Here is an 18,937-nt window from a genome sequence, read left to right as displayed (position 1 = left end):
ACCCGCCTCGGCCTCCCAAAGTGCTGGGATTACAGGCGTGAGCCACCACGCCCGGCCCTAGGTTTTGTTTCTTTGCCCGTGGAGCAAGAGGGCTGCTGGGGCCTCCCTTGTTGGTTCAAGGCAGGAGCATTCTCTACCAACGCCTTACAGGGTCTTGGAAGCACCTCTCTGAAGTCCTCCAGGCAGAGGTTCCACTCCAGCAGGGGAAGGCCGTCCGGCTCCCAGGGGCTTTTGGCACTGTCCACTTCTGGGCTTTCCTCCACCAGGATCTCCTCCATGATGCTTTTCCGCCGAGGACTCTTGGTCCCCACTCTGGCCTTCTGGGACCCAGATTCCCTAAGGGCCTCATTCTCGGGCCGGGACACTTGAGGTTCTGAGATGGGGCTCCTAAGGTGTGGTAAGAGCTCGGTATTTCCGGAGGTTTTCTCTGTGGCTATGGGGTTGAGGTGTTCCTCGTCCCCTGGCCTGGCGTCTTCAGCCTTTGGGGGAAGAGTCATGTACTGCAGCCACAACCCGTGCAGGCTCTGCAGCACTTGGTGGTCGTAATGCAGCTGCAACAGAGGAAGGGAAGGCATGTGGGGGGAGGCTGGGGTGCGGGCAGCAGAGCCCATGGCAGCTGGCCCTGGCTTCTCATTCCCAAGAGCACTGATGGAGGAGACAGGGAGGAAGCCAGCAGGAGGGCTGCGGCCAGAGAGGCTCCCCACTTCCTCTTCAACCCGGGAACCTCCAAGTTGAAGCGTTTTTGCATTTGGGCTTCCAAGGAAGTTTGGGTTTGAATGAAGGAGTTGTGAAGCTCTGTTCTCACCAGGAATCCACTTATGAGCAAAGTTACCCTGCGCAAATTACTTCATCTTTCTGGGCCCCAGTTTCCTCCATGTAAATGAGGATATAAATAGTACCAGGGCCAAGCGCAGTGGCTCAAGCCTGCAATCCCAGTGACTTGGGAGGCCAGGGTGGGAGGATCACTTGAACTCAGGAGTTCAAGACCAGCCTGTGTAAAACAGAGAGATCCTATCTCTACCAAAAAAAAAAAAAAAAAAGAAAAATAGAGAAATAACTTGGGCATGGTGGTGCGTGCTGATAGTCCTAGCTACTCAGGAGGCTGAGGTGGGAGAATCACCTGAGCCGGGGAGTTTGAACTATGAGTGGGACACTGTACATGGGCCTGGAGTGTGACAAGTGACACACTATTTCTAAAAAAAAAATAAAAATAAGTATACCCATCTCATAGGACTGCTGTGAGGAAAAGTGAGTTACTCATGGAAGATGCACAGAACAGATCTTGGCACATTAAAAAGTCTGCTGTTACTGTCGCCTAGGGCAGCGGTCCCCAACCTTTTTGGCACCAGGGACTGGTTTCTTAGAAGACAATTTTTCCACGGATGGCAGGGAGTGGGGGAATGATTTCAGGATAAAACTGTTCCACCTCAGATCATCAGGCATTAGATTCTCATAAGGAGTGTGCAACCCAGAGCCTGCACATGTGCAGTTCACAATAGAATTTGAGCTCCTATGAGAATCTAATGCCACCGCTGATCTAACAGGAGACGGAGCTCAGGCAGTAATGCTGGCTCACCCACTGCTCACCTCCTGCTGTGCGGCCTGGGGGTTGGGGACCCCTGACATAGGGCACACACGAGGGAGCAGGGGCTGGCGCTGGGCCTCACCTCAGGATTCCTGTGCTGGAACAAGTCTTCCTCAGTGAGATAGGCGTCCACAGGTGATGGTGTGCGCTCCGGGGTCAAGATCCCCATCAGCAGCTCCTGCAGCACTCCGTGAACGATGGTGACTGCCTCATGGGCAGTCAGCTTGCTCTGCAAAAGGGAAGGTGGCAGAGGATGGCAGCCCAGGCTCTCAAAACCCATGCATCCTTCAGGAAGTTGGAGCCTTCAGGACTTTGTGCCTTCCTAGAGTCTGAGCTCCTGCCATTATCTCTCTCTCTCTCTCTCTTTCTCTCTCTCTCTCTCTCTCTCTCTCACACACACACACACACACACACACACACACACACAACCCTGTTCTAAGACCCAAAAACCTCTGAGTCTCTCCAGATCCAGAGGCCAGTTCCAGGGAAGGCTGCTGCTGCATAGGGTCTGGGGGTCACACAGTTAGCATGGCACCAGATTAGCAAGATGGGGCGGGGCACACAGTGGGGGAGGTGCTCCTGAGGATAGTGGTGAACCTTCATCAGGCTTCAGTAACTGTCACAGAAACGCAGGGGAGGGGCACCTTGTGTGAGACATGGGTCCTACAGTCAGTGAGTAAAGCAAGCATGACATTGTCAAATTTACCTTTGACCACCACTGGCTGAGCCCCAGCTGAAGGAGCCGGCCTTGTGCTTGGGGCCACAATGAATAAAAAAGCACAGCTTTCTGCCAAATCCCAGGACGCATGGCTGAAATGGCCACACTGAAAAAAACTCTTGGCTCACACCTCACACTCCCTCCAGAGTTGTCAGCTGATTGAGTAGGACGGTGGGCAGACTCACCCTGCTGTTTATTAATACGTTATTCTCCCTGGGTTTGAAGTCTTGTCAGTTAAATGCAACTCCACTGCGTAGTATTAGACAGCAGGGAACAAAACAGATCAGTGCACAGGGCCATGCATTGTTTGTACTTTACACAATCTGCCTCTTAAGGCTCAGTCTCATTTCTTTCTAACTCAGCAAGGCCATGCATAGCGTTGCTGCAAGCTGCTCCTCGCCTGCCTAGCCAGTGCACCCATCTTCTACATCACAAGCTGAGAAATGTTTCTGGAGAAAAAGCAGTTACCTGTTTGTGAAAATTTCAATTTGCCTCTTAGGCTGGGAGAGATACGATCCCCGCAGGCACTGCCAGGAAGAATGCCAGGATACCCTACCTGATGTCCACAGGGGCCACGGTCCTGGGTCCCTTACCTCCAGTACCTTCCTTTCATCCTCAAAAACGTCCTGGGTCAGGGAGACCGCATGGAGATTGACCTGCAGCATAGCACCTCCTAATAGAGTAGGATGGGTTCCAAACTCCCAAAATTCCCTGAAGATCCCAGCAGTCAAAGACTTGAAGAAGAAGGTAAAGCTTTTAGTTTTTCCAGGCAGAATCACACCTGAGAGGGACAGAGACCGAGGTTTATATGCAGGAGCTGGCTGAGCCCCAGGCCTGAGTGCTCCTACACAGTTAACTGAGCCCCAGGCCAGGTGGCCAACCATCCCAGTTTACCCAGGACTAAGAGGTTTCCTGGAATGTGAGATTCTGAGTGCTGAAGTCCCAGGCAAACAGAGACAGCTGGCCATCCTAGCCCCAGGCCTGTGCATCTGGATAACTGGGCCCCTAGAAGGTTTCTGCTCCCTAGTGGCTCACTCCCCGGGTTCTCAAGTTCCCTCAGTCTCTCAACAGACATGAATCGTCAGGCCACATATTTCAAGGAAGGAATGAGAGGGAGAAGGCAGGGGAGAGGGGCTCCAGCTTGCAGGAGCTGGGCCATGGCTTACACTTTGATGGCTCACTGAGGACAAAACCAGCCCCAGACAGGAGCCAGTGCGTAGGGTGGCTTCTCCCAAGTACCTTCCCGGTTGTTAAAGTAAAACCGCTGCATCCTGTTTTTCTTCAGGTCTTGGAAACTGTCCTGCTGGTGCCGCCGTTGCCAGTGATACCAAATGGCCACAGTGCCATTATTGACCACGGTCAGTTCTGAGGAGGTTTTCTCCCCTTCTAGGGTTTCAAAGGTCAAGTGAACAGCAATCCCGATCTGCCTCTGGAAGGAGGAGGGACAAGAAATGTCTTTGCTGGAGACCCTGGTCTAGAGGAAACAAATCGTCTGGGCTGCCCAGGACTTTTCTGGGTTTAGCACTGCAAGTCTCATGTCCCAGGCCTCCAGGGCTTGGCCACTGTCACACAGAGTGGTATCCTACTCCAATGTGGCTGTCTCTGAGGTCACCCTCAATAGTAAGAAGAGAAAATAAAACTTTTTTTTTTTTTTTTTTTTAAGACAAGGGTCTCACTCTGTCACCAAAGCTGGAGTGCAGTGGCACGATCTCAGCTTTGTCTCCCGGGTTCAAGTGATTCTCCTGCCTCAGCCTCCTGAGTAGCTGGGACTATAGGTGCCAGCCACCATGCCCTGCTAATTTTTTGTATTTTTAGTAGGGAGGGGTTTCACCATGTTGGCCACGCTGGTCTCGAACTCCTGATGTCAGGTGATCCACCTACCTCAGCCTCCCAAAGTGCTGGGATTACAGGCATGAGCCATCCTGCCCAGCCAGATAAAACACATTTTATATCCAATGAACATTTTTTTTTTTTTTTTTTTTTTTTGAGACGGAGTTTCACTCATGTTACCCAGGCTGGAGTGCAGTGGCGCGATCTCGGCTCACTGCAACCTCCGCCTCCTGGGTTCAGGCAATTCTCCTGCCTCAGCCTCCTGAGTAGCTGGGATTATAGGCACGCACCACCATGCCCAGCTAATGTTTTGTATTTTTAGTAGAGACGGGGTTTCACCATGTTGACCAGGATGGTCTCGATCTCTTGACCTTGTGATCCACCCGCCTCGGCCTCCCAAAGTGCTGGGATTACAGGCTTGAGCCACCACGCCCGGCCCTCCAATGAACATTTCTATTCCTTAGCATCTGAGAAATATTTTAGAACTTTCTTAGAGCCATACCTACTTGAGAGAATCTGCTTGTTTACATGCTTGGGGGCAGGGTATAAGCCAAGTGGCTTATGACACCGCAACCTTGTGATTTTATTCTTGTTCAGGTTGGTGTAGCTGTCACCATTTTCAGACATGCTGAATGCACGACCAGAGAAAAACCCAAACAGAACACTGTGCAGGCTGCTTATAACTGCCACAGTCACCTCGGGGCTGTACCCCCGAGGGAGGCTCTCCCAGCAGGTGCAGATGGAGGCACTTTTACCTTGTCCTGGGGGTTATTGCCTCTGATCCAGCAAGCTGGCTTCCCACAAAACAGCAGAGAAGGGCCGAGAATAGGCATGGGGACATCAGAGGAACTGGCCAATGAGCTTCTGTAATAAAAAAAACCAATGACTTACTTTCCCTCAGGCTGCCATGCTCATGCCATGTGGAACCCCACAGAAATGGTCACCAGGAAGTCTAGAAACATAATCAGCTCCGCCCTGCAATGGAGTGTGATCAACTCCCCTCCTGCTCAGCTTCCTCCTGACCCATTCCTCTAGGTGGGAGTTTCCTGGAAACACACAGACTCTTTAAGCTGTCTTGCCAGAGCCATTCACAGTGCACAGAAATACATAGACTCTTCATGCCAGAGGCATTCAAGATGCACAGCAGTGGGAGGGTCTGAGGACCAGCAAGGGAATGTCTGGGAAACCCCCATTAGGAGTTGGTTGTTGGAAAGGAGCAGATGGCAGTAGGAAGGCCAGCACAGCTGCTGGAATGGGTTCGAGGAGTGGGTGGCAACCACTGGAGAGCAGCTGGGCTGGAGGGACCCTGATCTCAGGGAGGGAAGCCTGCTCTTTAGTGCTGGTAGGTGCTGGAGAACTCTTCAGCCTCTCTCCCTAGGGTTCGGGCTGCACTCACAAGTATGTTGTATCTTCTTCAGAGGAGCTTTCCTGGCTCCTTTCAAACACTGTGTAGTCTTCCACGGTGACAGCCGAGAAGGGCTGCCCTTTGCCCACCACCTCCAAGCCATCAATATCCTCCGAGAGACCGAGAAAGGAAAGATGAGCTGACTGAAGACAGGCATTGCCCCAAGGGGCTTCAGACTGGGGCACGAAGGCCATACCAACCTGCTGGGTGAAATCCAGCTCTGCCATGATTCTCTGCAGCTCCTTGCGTCGGTAGATCAGAAACAGACTCCGATCCCAGGTGTAGCGGTACGAAGCATCCCTCTGGGCTGGTAATCCTAGCACCAAGTCCAAGGACCCTCAGCACAGACTGCTGCCATGCCCCTTGCTCACCCACTTCTCAAGGGCTACGAGAGTGCCTATCCCAACACCATTTCTAGGAAGGATGAAAAACACAGCTTCCCTGCGGCAGCTTGACTCCAGTCCTCCTGTCCCACACCTTCTCAGCAGCCCTACCCAGGACTCCTGCAAAATTAGCTTCCAAATAGCCAAATCTTTGGATTATAATAAAAATAACAACAGCAGCTACCTTTTACTGAGTGCTTAACAAGAAGCCAGAACCTCTTAATACATTTCACATCTCACTTAGCCATATCACAACCCTATGCATATTTTACAGATGAGGAGACTGCGGGCCAGAGAGGTTCAGCCACTCTGGGGTTCACTAACACGACACAGCTGGGGCCTGAACCCAGGCAGCCTGGTAGGCTCTAAATCAGCGCTGCCCAAGAGAAATATAATGCAAACCACAAACACAAGCCACATGTGTCACTGAAAATTTTCTAGATGCCACACTGAAAAAGGAAAAATTCTAAAGGTGGGATTCATTTTAGTAATATAGTTTATTGATTTATTATTTTTTTTGAGACAGTCTTGCTCTTGTTGCCCAGGCTGTAGTTCAATGGCATGATCTCGGGTCACTGCAACCTCCACCTACCAGGTTCAAGCAATTCTCCTGCCTCAGCCTCCCGGGTAGCTGGAATTATAGGCACGCACCACCACGTCCGGCTAATTTTTGTATTTTTACTAGAGATGGGGGTTTTACCATGTTGGCCCAGGCTGACCTTGAACTTCTGACCTCAAGTGATCTACCCACCTTGGCCTCCCAAAGTGCTGGGATTACAGGCATGAGCCACCATACCTGGCCTCATTTTAATAATATAGTTTATTTAACCCAATATATCAAAAATCTTGTCATTTCAACATGTAATCAATATAAAAATGATTGATAAAATATACTGTTTTCACACTACTCTTCAAAAGCCAGGGTACACTTGACTGACAGCAATTCTCAGTGCGGGGCAGCCACAGTCCAGGCGCTCACCAGCGGCACGCGGCTCAAGACTCCACGCCGGACAGCGTGGTCCTATGGCTGCACTCCAGTTTCCTATCTTTCTCCCCGTTTTACTGAAGAGGGAACCAGACTTCAGGAAGACTCCAGGACTTGCCTAAGGCCACAGAGAACCAGGATTTGGCCGTGGGCCTGTTTCACCATAGAGCCATGCTAGCCGCTGCCAAACTACCCCGCCGCCGGACCAGGCACAAGATGCCAGCTGGCTTACGGCCCTGCGCCTCACCTGTCTCCACCCGGATGGAGTGCGGCTTCCTGATGTGAGTGATGGGCTCCATGAGGCCACGCTGAGTTTTTGTCTTGGTCATGACCAGACCTGTCAACTCATCTCCCAAGTACTCCAGTCGACTCCAGAACCCACTGTTCTCCCAGCTCTGGCAAGGAAGGACAGGGGAATCAGATCACCAGGACACCTTGGCCAGATGCTGGTGGAGACGTGGGAAGACAAGAGTACCACAGGCTACAGATGCTCCCTCTAGGGAGTTCAATGCTGCTATGGTCGCAGAAGAGAAGCACCCAGTGTCATGTTTTCTGGAAGCCCCGTTGTCATCTTTACCTGCCCCCAGCCAGGAGTGTGGGCTGGTACAGACAGCACTGGTATACCAGAACAAAGGTGGGGGCCTCTTCAGCCTCTTTCCTTAGCGTGTGGGCTCCACTCAGTCTAAGCTTCTAGGAGACAAACACTAAGACTACTCTAATAACTCGATACCTGTGTGGCTAAATGACTTTACTAACAATGTAATTTAGTAAAAGCCTTGAGGGCTTAATGATGCTTTGCAATGGATAGGATTTTTTTCTCCCCAGCTGTGCCACCTGAGACCAGCATCCCTGTGTCCAGACCCCTACCCTGGACCCCCTCCTCTGTGCACCCCCCCTGCCCCCAGCACTTAGGACAGGTGTCCTCACTTTCCTATCACGCCGGGTTGGAAGTGTACAGTCAATGAGCTCCCGCTCCTCCTGGATCCGTCTGTAGGTCTCCCCAGTGTGCATGAGCAGCTCGCTGACCGGCTTTTTCAGGTGTTCTAGAGAGAGAGGCAAGACTGCAGCCACTCTGCCAAACCAGAGCAAACAGGGGCCTTGACACTCTGCATCGGGCAGCCCCCCTCACGGGGCTGATTTCAGGACCCACTAAAGCTTCAGAGTGAGATGCTCTTGGGAGTGAACAGCACAAATGTGGTCAGCCCAGGGCCAGGCTCTAGAGGAGAGAAAAAAACAGCAGAGCCTCGCTGCCAGATGGAGGCTGGGCGGGAGCCCTGTCTGCTCTGCTCACCGCTGAGGGCTTCCTGCTGCTTCTTCCGCAGGGCTATGTTACGCTGCCAGTTTTTCAGAAAGTTGTGCTGAGGAGGTGGGGCCCAGGGAGGTCTCTTCTCTTCCTTTGGGGCTTTTTGCTTTGACTCTTCTTTAGCTGAGATGAGGGTCATCAGACAGGGTGAGGCAGGTATGAGCTCAGCCAGCTGAAAATTACAGCATGGGCATGTGGAGGGTAGTGAGATGGCTCTGGAAGGGGCTGAGCACACATTTCCTGAGACCTAAACCCTTGCTGTCATCCCACTGTGCTGAGAATCCCTCCTCTGCAGGACTCCAGGGTAGCCAGTGACAGAAAAGAAACTCCAGAACCAGGGGGCCCTGAACGCAGCTGTCAGTCCACTCTCCCCCAGAAAGGGAAGCTCTGTTTCAAGATTGCGGTCAACATCTTTTAGTATATTTGTCCTCTTCACTGCTGCCATTGATTGACACCTCCACCCATGTGCAAATGGAAGCATTCTTACATGGCCCTAGGACCCTTAGTGCCTAACCAATCAGTCAGCCTGGAACCAGGAAAGCAAGGGGAAGAGACAGGAGAAGCACGGCATGATGGGAAGGTTGGAAAGACACAAAATCTTCCCGTGGCCCAAGGAGCAGTGGGAAGCCACCCTCCTCCACCATGTGGACTGAGGAGAACAGGCTGATCTCCAGAGAAGGGAAAATCCAGACAGTGCAAAGAGCAGAGGAAAATGAGGCATTTGGGCCCTGAGTCCTGATGCTTTTCTGGGTGCAGTCTACCCAGACCCAGGTATTCTTGCCTTTCGGTTCTATGAGGCAATCTCTGGTCCTTACAGTAAATCTCTGACTTTACTGAAGCCAGCTTAAACTACCTTCTGTGCCCTGCAACTGAAGTGTCTAAGTATTCTGGGAGAGGGTCACTCATCAGCTCAGACTCAAAACCTAGAGACTAGACGGTCTCTTTAACCCCAGTCCTGCTTGACTCTGCCAGGCGGGAGACCGAAATGACTGCAGTGACTTCCCTTGGCCAGGTAGTTAAGTGCAAACAAACCTGGGTGTTCCCTCGAGCAAGTGCAATTCTCCTAAAGTCCTGGAGACTCCCCAGGATGTGGTGGGGCAGGATCTGGTCACTGCCATCGAAGCTGTCACCGGGACCTGGGAGGATACACAAAGAAAGGAGAAAGACAAGCTGTGGGTGGGCAACTTTCTGATGGGAGACTGGCTTTCTCTCGAGGCTGACCCATGAGTTCAACGACAGGGAAGCCAGGGCCGAGACTGGGAGTACCAGAGTAGTCCAGAGGCTTTGTGGCCGCGTCGGGATTCGCAGGGCGTGCTATGAGGTGGCAGACCTTCCGCCTAGGGTCCGTGGGTTTGAGTTTACGGATGATACATTTCTGGGTAATGACGGGTTTACCTTCCTTTTCAGTAAGGCGAGGAATGTGTTGCTGAAAAGAAATGAAACAAAGGAGAATTCCACCTGTAGTGGGAGGAGGAAGAGCACCACCCATCTCCTCCGTTCTAGTTCTGGGTGGAATTCCTGAAGGCTGACAGATCTGTTTCTTCAGCTCTGTCCATATGTTCTGTCGAGGAAATGCCTGTGTAACAGACATGTGACTTAGTAATATCCTGGAGGGAAAAAAATTACATCTATGCCTCCTGACAGTTCAGGTGAGAGGTGGCTTTACTCTCCCAGGTAAAGCATGGGGTTGAGGTTTAGCAGCTTTACCCACAGCTGTACCTTTGCTGTTTAAACTCATCCTCCCTTCTGTGAAATGGGAATGATGGCACCTACCTCTATGGGAAGCAAGATACCTCATCATCTCATATCCCCTCGTGGTTCTACACAAATCTCAGCAATGTTAAAGCAGACAACACAGTGAATTTCCTTAGGTGGTAAAGTGAAGCGAATCTGCGTTCAGTGGATTTTTCCACGGGGTTAGCCACTCCCCATGAGTAGGGAGACGGTGGGAGGACAGTGGACACGGCTGGCGTTCTAGACCAGTGAGGCTGCTGGCAGGGAAGTTTCCACAGTAAGGGCAGCCTGGGCTTCATCCTCACCTCCTTCAAGTCTTCCCTCTTAATGGCCAAGGCAAGAATGTCATCTCCTTGGAGTACATTGCTAACAGGTTCAGGCTCTTCCTGAATTGGGGGTGTGGGTTGTTCAGGTCCCTTTGCCCGCTTCTTTTCTGAAGAGAAGCACAAAGTGATTAAGTCCCTAAAGAGCTCCTTCTGTACCTATCAATATATAAATACAAAAATAAAAATGTAAGTATATACTAGACTCCATGGTGGGGGGCAGAGCTGACCAGCTGGATAGACAGCAGAGGCTGCCAAGGTGGCCTGGGCAGCACTTTTTGCTGGGGCAATGGGAGTTCTCTCTGGAGGGTCCCCCTACCCACACCCCCTGGCTCACCACAGTGACGAAGTCTTCTGTAGCCAGAATTGAGGTCAGAAGATGTTTCATTTCAGGCCGGGTGTAGTGGCTTACACCTGTAATCCCAGCACTTTGGGAGGCTGAGGCAGGGGGATCACAAGGTCAGGAGTTCGAGACCGGCCTGGCCAACATGGTGAAACCCTGTCCCTACTAAAAGTATAAAAATTACCCTGGTGTGGTGGCCTATGCCTGTAGTCCCAGCTACTCGGGAGGCTGAGGCAGGAGAATCACTTGAGCCCGGGAGGTGGAGGTTGCAGTGAGCCAAGATTGCACCACTGCACTCCAGCCTGGGCAACAGGGTGAGACTCTGTCTCAGAAACAAAACAAAACAAAACAAAACAAAACAAAACAAAAAGATGTTTAATTTTGGGTGCAGTGGTGCATGCTTATAATCCCAACACTTTGAGAAGCCAAGGCAGGAGGATTGCTTGGGCCTAGGAGTTCAAGACTAGCCTGGGCAACATAGTTGAGACTCCATCTGCACAAACAATATATTTTTTTAATATACAAAAAAGATGTTCCATTCAGGCTATGCTATTTCTAAGCTGGACAGTCTTGGGCACACATCACTTAACCTCTCTAGGCCTCAGTCTTCCCATGTGTAGAAAGAGTCAGTTGGACTAAGTCAGTGGTTCCCAAATATTAGTCCAATGTCGGCCTCAGCATCTTTGGGGGAGTTTTATGGATACAGCTTCCTGGCTGCTGCATGGAGCCAGGGCCTAGGGAGCTGTAATTTTTTAAACTCCCTAGGTGTTTCTGATGCACAGTGGTTTGGGATAACTGAACTGGATGTTTTGCCAGCCTCCTCCAGTGCCGGCACTGACCCAGGTTTCTGGGTGAAGGCATCAGGTTTCATAAGACACTGTTTAAAATGCAGAATCTCTGTGGGGGAAGCAGAACATTTACCACTGACCATTTACTGCATACTATTTCATTTAATAAAGATTGTTAAAGCAGCTTCTACGTGCCAGGCACTGTGCTAGGTTCTGGGGATGTATGTCAGAGCTTGTTTTTAAAGAGCACATGCCCAGTGGGAAACAAGACTGTGAAACAGACTGAACCAGGAACATGGTGGGGAGAAACACCCAGCCCAGAGTTGGTGCAGGGCCGGGGATGGTCAGGGAGGGCTTCCTAAGAAGGGGATGTTTAAACAGAGCTGAAGAAAGAAGTTGGAGAAAGGAAAGCGGTCTGGGGAACAGGCTTTCCAAAGAAAATAACATTAAGAGGCACAGAGGCAAGAGAAAGGGGCACATCCCTGGAACTCAAAGCATGTGTTTTTAAATAGCTGGAGTGTGGTGAGGTGGGAGGGAAGAGGCAGAGCCCAGAGAGAGAAGCAGGAGCCATATCGTGAAGAGCTCAGTGAGCTGTGTGAAGGCTTACCCCATGGGCAATGGCATGCCAAGGAATGGATTAAGAGTTGCAAGATCTTGGGAGGCCAAGGGAGGCTGATTGCTTGAGCCCAGGAGTTCACTAGTCCGGGCTCTATAAAAAATACAAAAATTAACCAGGCATGGCAGTACATGCCTACAGTCCCAACCACTTGGGAGGCCGAGGTGGAAGGATCGCCTGAGCCCAGGAGGTCAAGGCTGCAGTGAGTCATGATTGTGCCACTGCACTTCAGCCTGGGTTAAAAAAAAAAAACCCTGTCTTAAAAAAAAAAAAAAAAAAAATGCTTGCAAGACAAAAGATGAGCATATAAAGGTATTTAGGAGTCTGTTGTGGCAGCCAGAGCATGACATTGACAACACACGGGGCAGAAGGAGGGGGTCATGGGTCACTCTCCAATGAGGACACACTCCCTGCCTTCCTTCCACAGAGGTGGCTTAACAGTTTCAAACACATCTCATTTCTCTGGCTGGTCAACCCTGTCTTTTTCCCTCTGGTTCAGAATGGTTTGATGTAAGGCCCTACACAAAACAATCAAAAGAAAACCTAAGTCCTGCCTTTAGGGAGTTTAAAACAAAATTTGGTTTTATCCACTGCTTCTCACAGCACCCTAATCTTTGAGAGGCAGCATCACTAAAACATCAAGGCAGGTGTTCTGGTTAACAAAATCAAACTTTTTTCCTAAGGAAATTTCCATAGAGTTGGTGGCCAAAAAAACCCCACACCAAAATCGTTCCAAACATAGTTCTAAATTCAGCCTATTGTTGGGTGCAGTGGCTCATGCTTGTAATCCCAACAGTTTGGGAGGCCGAGATGGGAGGACTGCTTGAGGCCAGGAGTTCAAAACCAGCCTGGGTAACATAGGAGATGCCATCCTTAAAAAAATTCTTTTTTCTATTAGAAAAAGTAATAAATTTGGCCTATCATCCACAGTCTGTTTCTGCAATGGGGTCAGCAGAGGTTCGGGAGTATCTGTCTGTTAAATGCATGGCTTTGTGCACACAAGCACACATGCAGGGCTGACAGCTGAACCCCGAGTTCCAGTCTCATCTCCCACCATGTGTGCAGATGCAGCCTTGGGATTTCAATTTCTACCTCCCCTCTCCCTTCTACACAAACTGACCAAAGTGGGTGGCAGCCTATGAGAAATGAGATCAGTTGAAGGTCTGCTTTTGTAAATATTTTGGTATTATCTGCATTTTCCAGGACATTTGCTTCCTCTATCCATAACCTTGGCTGGGTTGATATCTTCCCAAGTGATTGAACATCTCCAGATGTGTGTGTTTTACTGGTGGGTACATAATTACCACATGTCAATACAAACTTTCAACACTGCTGAAGATTTCCGGGGGCCAGAGCTCCCATCCCTTCAGTGATAGAGAAGCTCATCTTCCATGTTTGGTTTAGATTGAAATAGTAAAACTCTGATCTGAGGTTATTCTGAGAAAGTTATCTTTAATGAGGTTCAACAAATGCTGTGTTACTGCCTACATTCAGGGAGTAGTATGCTGTAGTTAATAAAATATTCATTAAAATGATATATATATCTTTGTTTTTCTTGAGACGGAGTCTTACTCTGTCCCACAGACTGGAGTGCAATGGCACGATTTCGGCCCACTGTAACCTCCACCCCTGGGTTCAAGCAATTCTGCCTCAACCTCCCAAGTAGCTGGGAATACAGGTGGCATGTGCCACCATGCCCAGCTACTTTTTTTTTTTTTTTTTTGAGAGGGCATTTCACTCTTGTTGCCCAGGCTAGAGTGCAATGGCATAATCTTGGCTCACTGCAATCTCCGCCTCCTGGGTTCAAGCGATTCTCCTGCTTCATCCTCCCAAGTAGCTGCGATTACAGGCATATGCCACCATACTCAGCTAATTTTTTGTATTTTTAGTAGAGGCTGGGTTCACCATGTTGGCCAGGCTGGTCTTGAACTCCTGAACTCAGGTGATCCACCCACCTAGGCCTCCCAAAGTGCTGGGATTACAGACATGAGCCACCACACCAGCCACCCAGCTATTTTTTGCATGTTTAGTAGAGACGGGGTTTCACCATGTTGGCCAGGCTGGTCTTAAACTCCTGACCTCAGGTGATCCACACGTCCCGGTCTCCCAAAGTGGGATTACAGGTGTGAGCCACTGTGCCAGCAATATATACATCTTAAAGTTAAATTGCTCCTAGAGAGTGTTTACCAAGCACCTTCTATGTGTTATAAACTACAAAGATGGTATAAAGGGTTAAGATACAGCTTCTTCTCTTGAGGGACAGAAAAATATAACAGATGTGAACACACACCAGTCAGAACTAGGAGTTCCTACATTCTTGATGCAGGCAATAGGTTCGGTTACACATCAAAAAAGGAACAGATCCATGTGGATTACACAGTTCAGGGCTCTGAAGAAGGGTTCAGAGGAACAGCTGCAGAGGTGGCTCCACAGGCTGGGGAAGGAGAGGGAGGCTTTGCATAGGTACGGCAGCAAACCGAGATGCTCCAGGTGAGTTGAAGTCCAAGCAAAGCTAGGGGCAGGGCTGAGCGCAGCATGTGTGTGGCACAATGACAGAAAACTTGCAGGGGAGGTGGGGAGGTGCTGATGTTGGGGATGAGAGGGAAACCAGGGCATGCCAGCTCTGTAAAGCATGGCTCAGGCATCTGATCTTTGGTCCAGGGGAGTGAATTGATGAGAGGTACATTTCAGAATGATTTCAGAATGATTTATCAGATGAGGAGAGCCAGATGGACCAGAGGGGCAGACAAGCTGGGGAAAGACCAGGGAAGGGCGAGCCCCAGGGATCATTTTAGGACCTGCAGGAAGATGCCACAGGGCTGAGTTACATCAGACTACTGAGCCTGTAGAGGTCCCACTCTTTCTAGTTCATTGGTCTGGAATCCCAAACTGAGAAGGCTCCTAGTGAGCCACCAGCTGACATTTCTCCCTTAATGCTGACAGTGAGGAGGTAAAAGAGACCGCCTCCCCCAACTCCCTTGCATGGAGTAATCAGTCAGCCTCTGTTGGAGCTGGACCAGAGGGCTGGAAGCAAGGTGCTCAAGTGGGGGTAGGAGGGGAAATAGGGAGGGGTGAACTATGGAGGGAGAAGAAAACTGGACTCTATTTTTCTGCTTCTTGTTTTATCTAAGTATTATTTAGTTTTAGTGTTGATTAAAGTCTTTAATCAACCATGGAGGGGCTGTCCCTACCAGGGCAGGGCTTTAATTGGTTGGCGAGGGGAATCTAATGCTGCTGGGAAGGTTCTTGGTTTCTTAGCAACCAAGACAGGGGTGGGGGGAACTGGGACTCAAAGGGCTCTCAGGTCCTGAAGCAGGTTTAAGTCACTGTTTTGCTTTCCTTTTTGCTTATGAGTCAGAGACTTTGGAGAAACATCACGCAAGGTTACAAGCAGGCCGGGGGAAGAGTGCTGCCCTGCAACATTAGAGGTGTCCCTGAGATATTATTAAAAAGATATCTTGCATGCTAAACACTTCGTTTTTTCCCTCCTCACTCTGCTGCATGTGCTTAACTCAAGGGTTAATTAACAAACTAAATTTTCTTCTTATTAAAAATAAATACGCACTGAAAAATCTTTCCTTGATTTGTTTACAGCAGTTTAAATCTGATAAGATCTCCCAGAAACTATTTGAGCAGGAGGCAGTGGCTAGGAAAGCCCTTGACTGTCCTTGGGAAAGGGGACCAATATTCCCTCTCTCTCAACTATTAAAAAGTATGTCATGGGCTAGGCACAGTGGCTTATGTCTATAATCCCAGCACTTTGGGAGGCCAAGGTGAGAGGATTACTTGAGCCTAGGAGTTCAAGACCAGCCTGGGCAACTCGTCTCTACAAAAAAAAAAAAAAGAAAAAAAAAAGATATATATATATATTAGCTGTGCATGGTGGTGTGTACCCATAATTAGCTACTTGGGAGGCTGAGGCCGGAGGATCGCTTGAGCCCAGAAGTTCAAGGCTATAGTGAGCTATGATTTGATTGTACCACTGCACTCCATCCTGGGTGACAGAGGGAGGCCTTGTCTCAAAAAATAAATAAATACACATATATTTAAAGTATGTCATAAAACAGCATTGGACTTGTATTTTTTTAATTACAGGAGTCTCACTGTGTTGCCCAGTCTGGAATGCAGTGGCTATTCACAGGTGTGGCCATGAGCTCCTGGCCTGGAGCAACCCTCCTGTCACAGCCTCCTGAGCAGCTGGGACTGCAGATGTGCACCACCATGCCCAGCTCAACGCTGGACTTTTATACATGACGAAACATAAAGCCTTACTGAAAAGCAACTAAGCTCCTGTTCATTTTCTGAGCGTCCCCTCTCCTCACACTGAGCTTTCACAATTCTGAGGCTGGGTCTCCCCAGGGCCTGCAAGATCGCATCCAGGCTTTCTGATTTAGCACACACAGCCCTTTCATGGCCTGGCCTCTGCCCTACCCACCTGTGCAGCCTCTTCTGGCTCCCACATTTATAGTTCCATAAACGCATGCTGGTCCTAGACCCAGAGGTGCAAACCCTCCTCTTTTTTCTTGTCTGCCATAGATGTCACCTTCTTTAGAAGACGTCCCCCCACAACCATCCTAGGTCTGGCTCAGGTGCTCTGGGGCCCCTTAAGCCCGATGGGCACCTACATCACAGCATTTGTATTTCCACCTTTGTCTGGTTACTCCTCCAGTTGTTCACGAGACTGAGTTTCTTGAGGGCCAGGGTCACACAGTTAATACTGATACCCTTGTTGTGAGCCACAGTACCACACATAACAAGCTCTCAGTAAACAAAAATCGGCTGGGTGTAGTGGCCCATGCCTGGAATCCCAGCAATCTGTGAGGCCGAGGCAGGAGGATCGCTTGATGCCAAGAATTAGACTAGCTGGGGGAACACGGCGAGAGCCCTGTTTCCACAAAATTGCTAAAAATTAAATTTAAAAATAAATAAATGGAAACAGCAAAAAGGATCAAAGTGGGGTGGATTGCAAATGGGAACATATCCATGGCAGTGAGTTCGCTATCACATGCCCTGTGGCTCTCCCACCTGCAACCAGAAGGAAGCTGCAGAGGCCAGGATGCAGTAACATCTAGCAACTCTTACCAGGCTAAAGGAGCTGGGTAAGTGTCATCCAGCTGGAAAGTACACGTGGCAGGAAAAGGCAGTCAAAAACAGAACTGTCCAAGCAAGGCCTTTCTTCTGGGTTTTTCCAGCAGGAATCCTAAGTGACACCTGACCCCATCCTCCTCCACTAAAGAACCCCATCAAGGTGGCTGGTTTCACCACTGCATTCTTTCCTCTTCCCAAGGACTCCAATTCCTGGCCCTCTACCCTTAAACTCTTTCCTGGCTCTTCTGCGCCTCATCCAGTCCAGGGATCCTGCCTCCCGCATGCCACCCTAAGATGTAGTTAGAGGTAGAGGTATCCCTGCCTGCGTAAGGCCATCTTCCCAGCCAGTGGTCCCTGAAGCCCCTCTGTCAGTTTCCCACTTCCTATGGTCCATCCCCAAGGCCCAGTGCGCTGTAGGCTCTTCCCGCCTTGCCCTCCATCTCTAAGAGTCCTGTATCCAGTACCCCACTTCCCCGTGATCTTTCCTCCATCCCTGGTACCATCCCCATCCTCTAGGCCCCGTGTCCTGAACTCATCCCAGGGACCACTTCTCCTGTCAGGTTCTCCTGAGCACCCAAAGCAGCCACCGCCAACCTTTGAAGCTCTCTGCGGCTTCTAATAACTTGGCTGGAGTTATTCTGAGGCGGGATTCCTTCTTTAGAGACTTCATGGTGCTGCCCGGGCGATGAGCGTGACCCTGCACCGCCGGGCCCGGAGACACCGAGGCTGCGCCGCACCCGCGGCGACCCCGCGCGCGCCCGCCAGCCAGCGGCTGCCGCTGTGTCCATAACAACCAGCGCCCCGCGCGAGGGCGCGCACCCACCGATCAACCTGGGCGGAGACTGCTTTGAAACCACCTTCTTCATCCCGCCGCGCGCGCGCGCCCGCAGCCTGCGTCGCCTCCAGCCAAGGATCCCTAGAACGCCAGGTGGGCCTGGCCCGTGATGCCATAGACGGCGCCGACGAGCGCCGTGACGTCACCAGCCGCGCGGGGCTGGGGGCCGGGGCAAGGACCCCCGGGGAGGGCTGGGTGTTAGCTGATGGCGGGTAGGGGTGTGTGTCCCGCCTCGCCCGCCCTGCTGCTAGGCCACGGGGGACGGGTGGGGCGTCGCGGGTGCCGGCCCCTGCTCCTCGACTTCGTCGTCTAAGGCCACGTCCTGTGGGAGGGACCTCCCTCTGCCCCCTCACAGCGGTCCAGGGGGATCGGGCCTTTCTGGACCTGCTGAACCCTCCTACGTGGCTTCCCGTGGGCTCTAGGTGCTCCTGCCTGCCCTCCCCCCCGCCCCAACGCGCCCAGTGACCTCCCGGGTCGACACTCGCTGCAGCCACTTTGGTCTTTCATCACTTCCCGAACCAGCCAAAACTTTTGCTCCGACTTGGGGCATCTTCACAGTCCTTGGAGATGCTGCCTCTATTATTTTAAGTTTATATACGAACCCTCTGTTTTCCGCTCCCCCTGGAGCTCTGACGCATTCTGGAATTTTGGTTTTTTTTTTTTTTAATGTAGTTGCCTATTGTCATACTCGCTCTCAATGTAGGAGAGCAGGGGCTGCCTCAGGCCCCGCCCCCAACCCAAAGCTTAGTACCAGTAGTCACGTAGTAAATTGTATCTCAAATAGTGAAGGGGTTCTAGAGCCAGACAGAATTGGGTTCTAATCCCAGCTATGCCGGCTTGCTAGCTGTGTGTTCTTGAGCTAATGCCTTGACCTAGAGAGCCACCGTTTCCTCTGCCAGGTGCAGTGCTTTGGAAGGCTGAGGAGGGAGGATTGGTTGAGGCCAGGAGTTCAAAATTGGCCTGAGCAACATAGGGAGATTCCATTCTAAAAAAAAAAAAAA

The 18,937-nt window shown here is 50.7% G+C and overlaps 1 protein-coding gene across 7 annotated transcripts in view; it reads right to left on the bottom strand.

The window, feature by feature from the left end:
* LOC108312304 (MYCBP associated protein) overlaps positions 1 to 18,084 on the bottom strand; it is a 23,621-nt gene extending 5,537 nt beyond the window's left edge. For 2 of the 7 annotated variants that reach the window (XM_037742563.1, XM_037742564.1), the window contains exons 1-14: positions 17,696 to 17,862; positions 10,249 to 10,376; positions 9,476 to 9,785; positions 9,242 to 9,345; positions 8,198 to 8,381; positions 7,834 to 7,949; positions 7,154 to 7,301; positions 5,739 to 5,854; positions 5,530 to 5,648; positions 4,889 to 4,997; positions 3,543 to 3,732; positions 2,897 to 3,084; positions 1,668 to 1,814; positions 165 to 551 (exon numbers count right to left, since the gene is read on the bottom strand). In XM_037742563.1, the coding sequence (XP_037598491.1) occupies positions 165 to 551; positions 1,668 to 1,814; positions 2,897 to 3,084; positions 3,543 to 3,732; positions 4,889 to 4,997; positions 5,530 to 5,648; positions 5,739 to 5,854; positions 7,154 to 7,301; positions 7,834 to 7,949; positions 8,198 to 8,381; positions 9,242 to 9,345; positions 9,476 to 9,785; positions 10,249 to 10,376; positions 17,696 to 17,771 (2,322 nt within the window). In that variant the 5' untranslated portion in view covers positions 17,772 to 17,862. Of the gene's footprint in view, positions 1 to 164; positions 552 to 1,667; positions 1,815 to 2,896; positions 3,085 to 3,542; positions 3,733 to 4,888; positions 4,998 to 5,529; positions 5,649 to 5,738; positions 5,855 to 7,153; positions 7,302 to 7,833; positions 7,950 to 8,197; positions 9,346 to 9,430; positions 9,786 to 10,248; positions 10,377 to 17,695 lie in introns of those variants that run through there. The other 5 variants (XM_017540141.1, XM_037742565.1, XM_037742567.1 and 2 more) reach the window with 5 other exon arrangements.
* Positions 18,085 to 18,937: the final 853 nt, after the last annotated feature.

Source organism: Cebus imitator, unplaced genomic scaffold (assembly GCF_001604975.1).
Source record: "Cebus imitator isolate Cc_AM_T3 unplaced genomic scaffold, Cebus_imitator-1.0 Scaffold123, whole genome shotgun sequence".
NCBI classification, from domain to species: Eukaryota; Metazoa; Chordata; class Mammalia; order Primates; family Cebidae; genus Cebus; species Cebus imitator.
The sequence above is the reverse complement of the archived record's forward strand: the minus strand, read 5'-3'. Positions and strand labels throughout refer to the sequence as shown.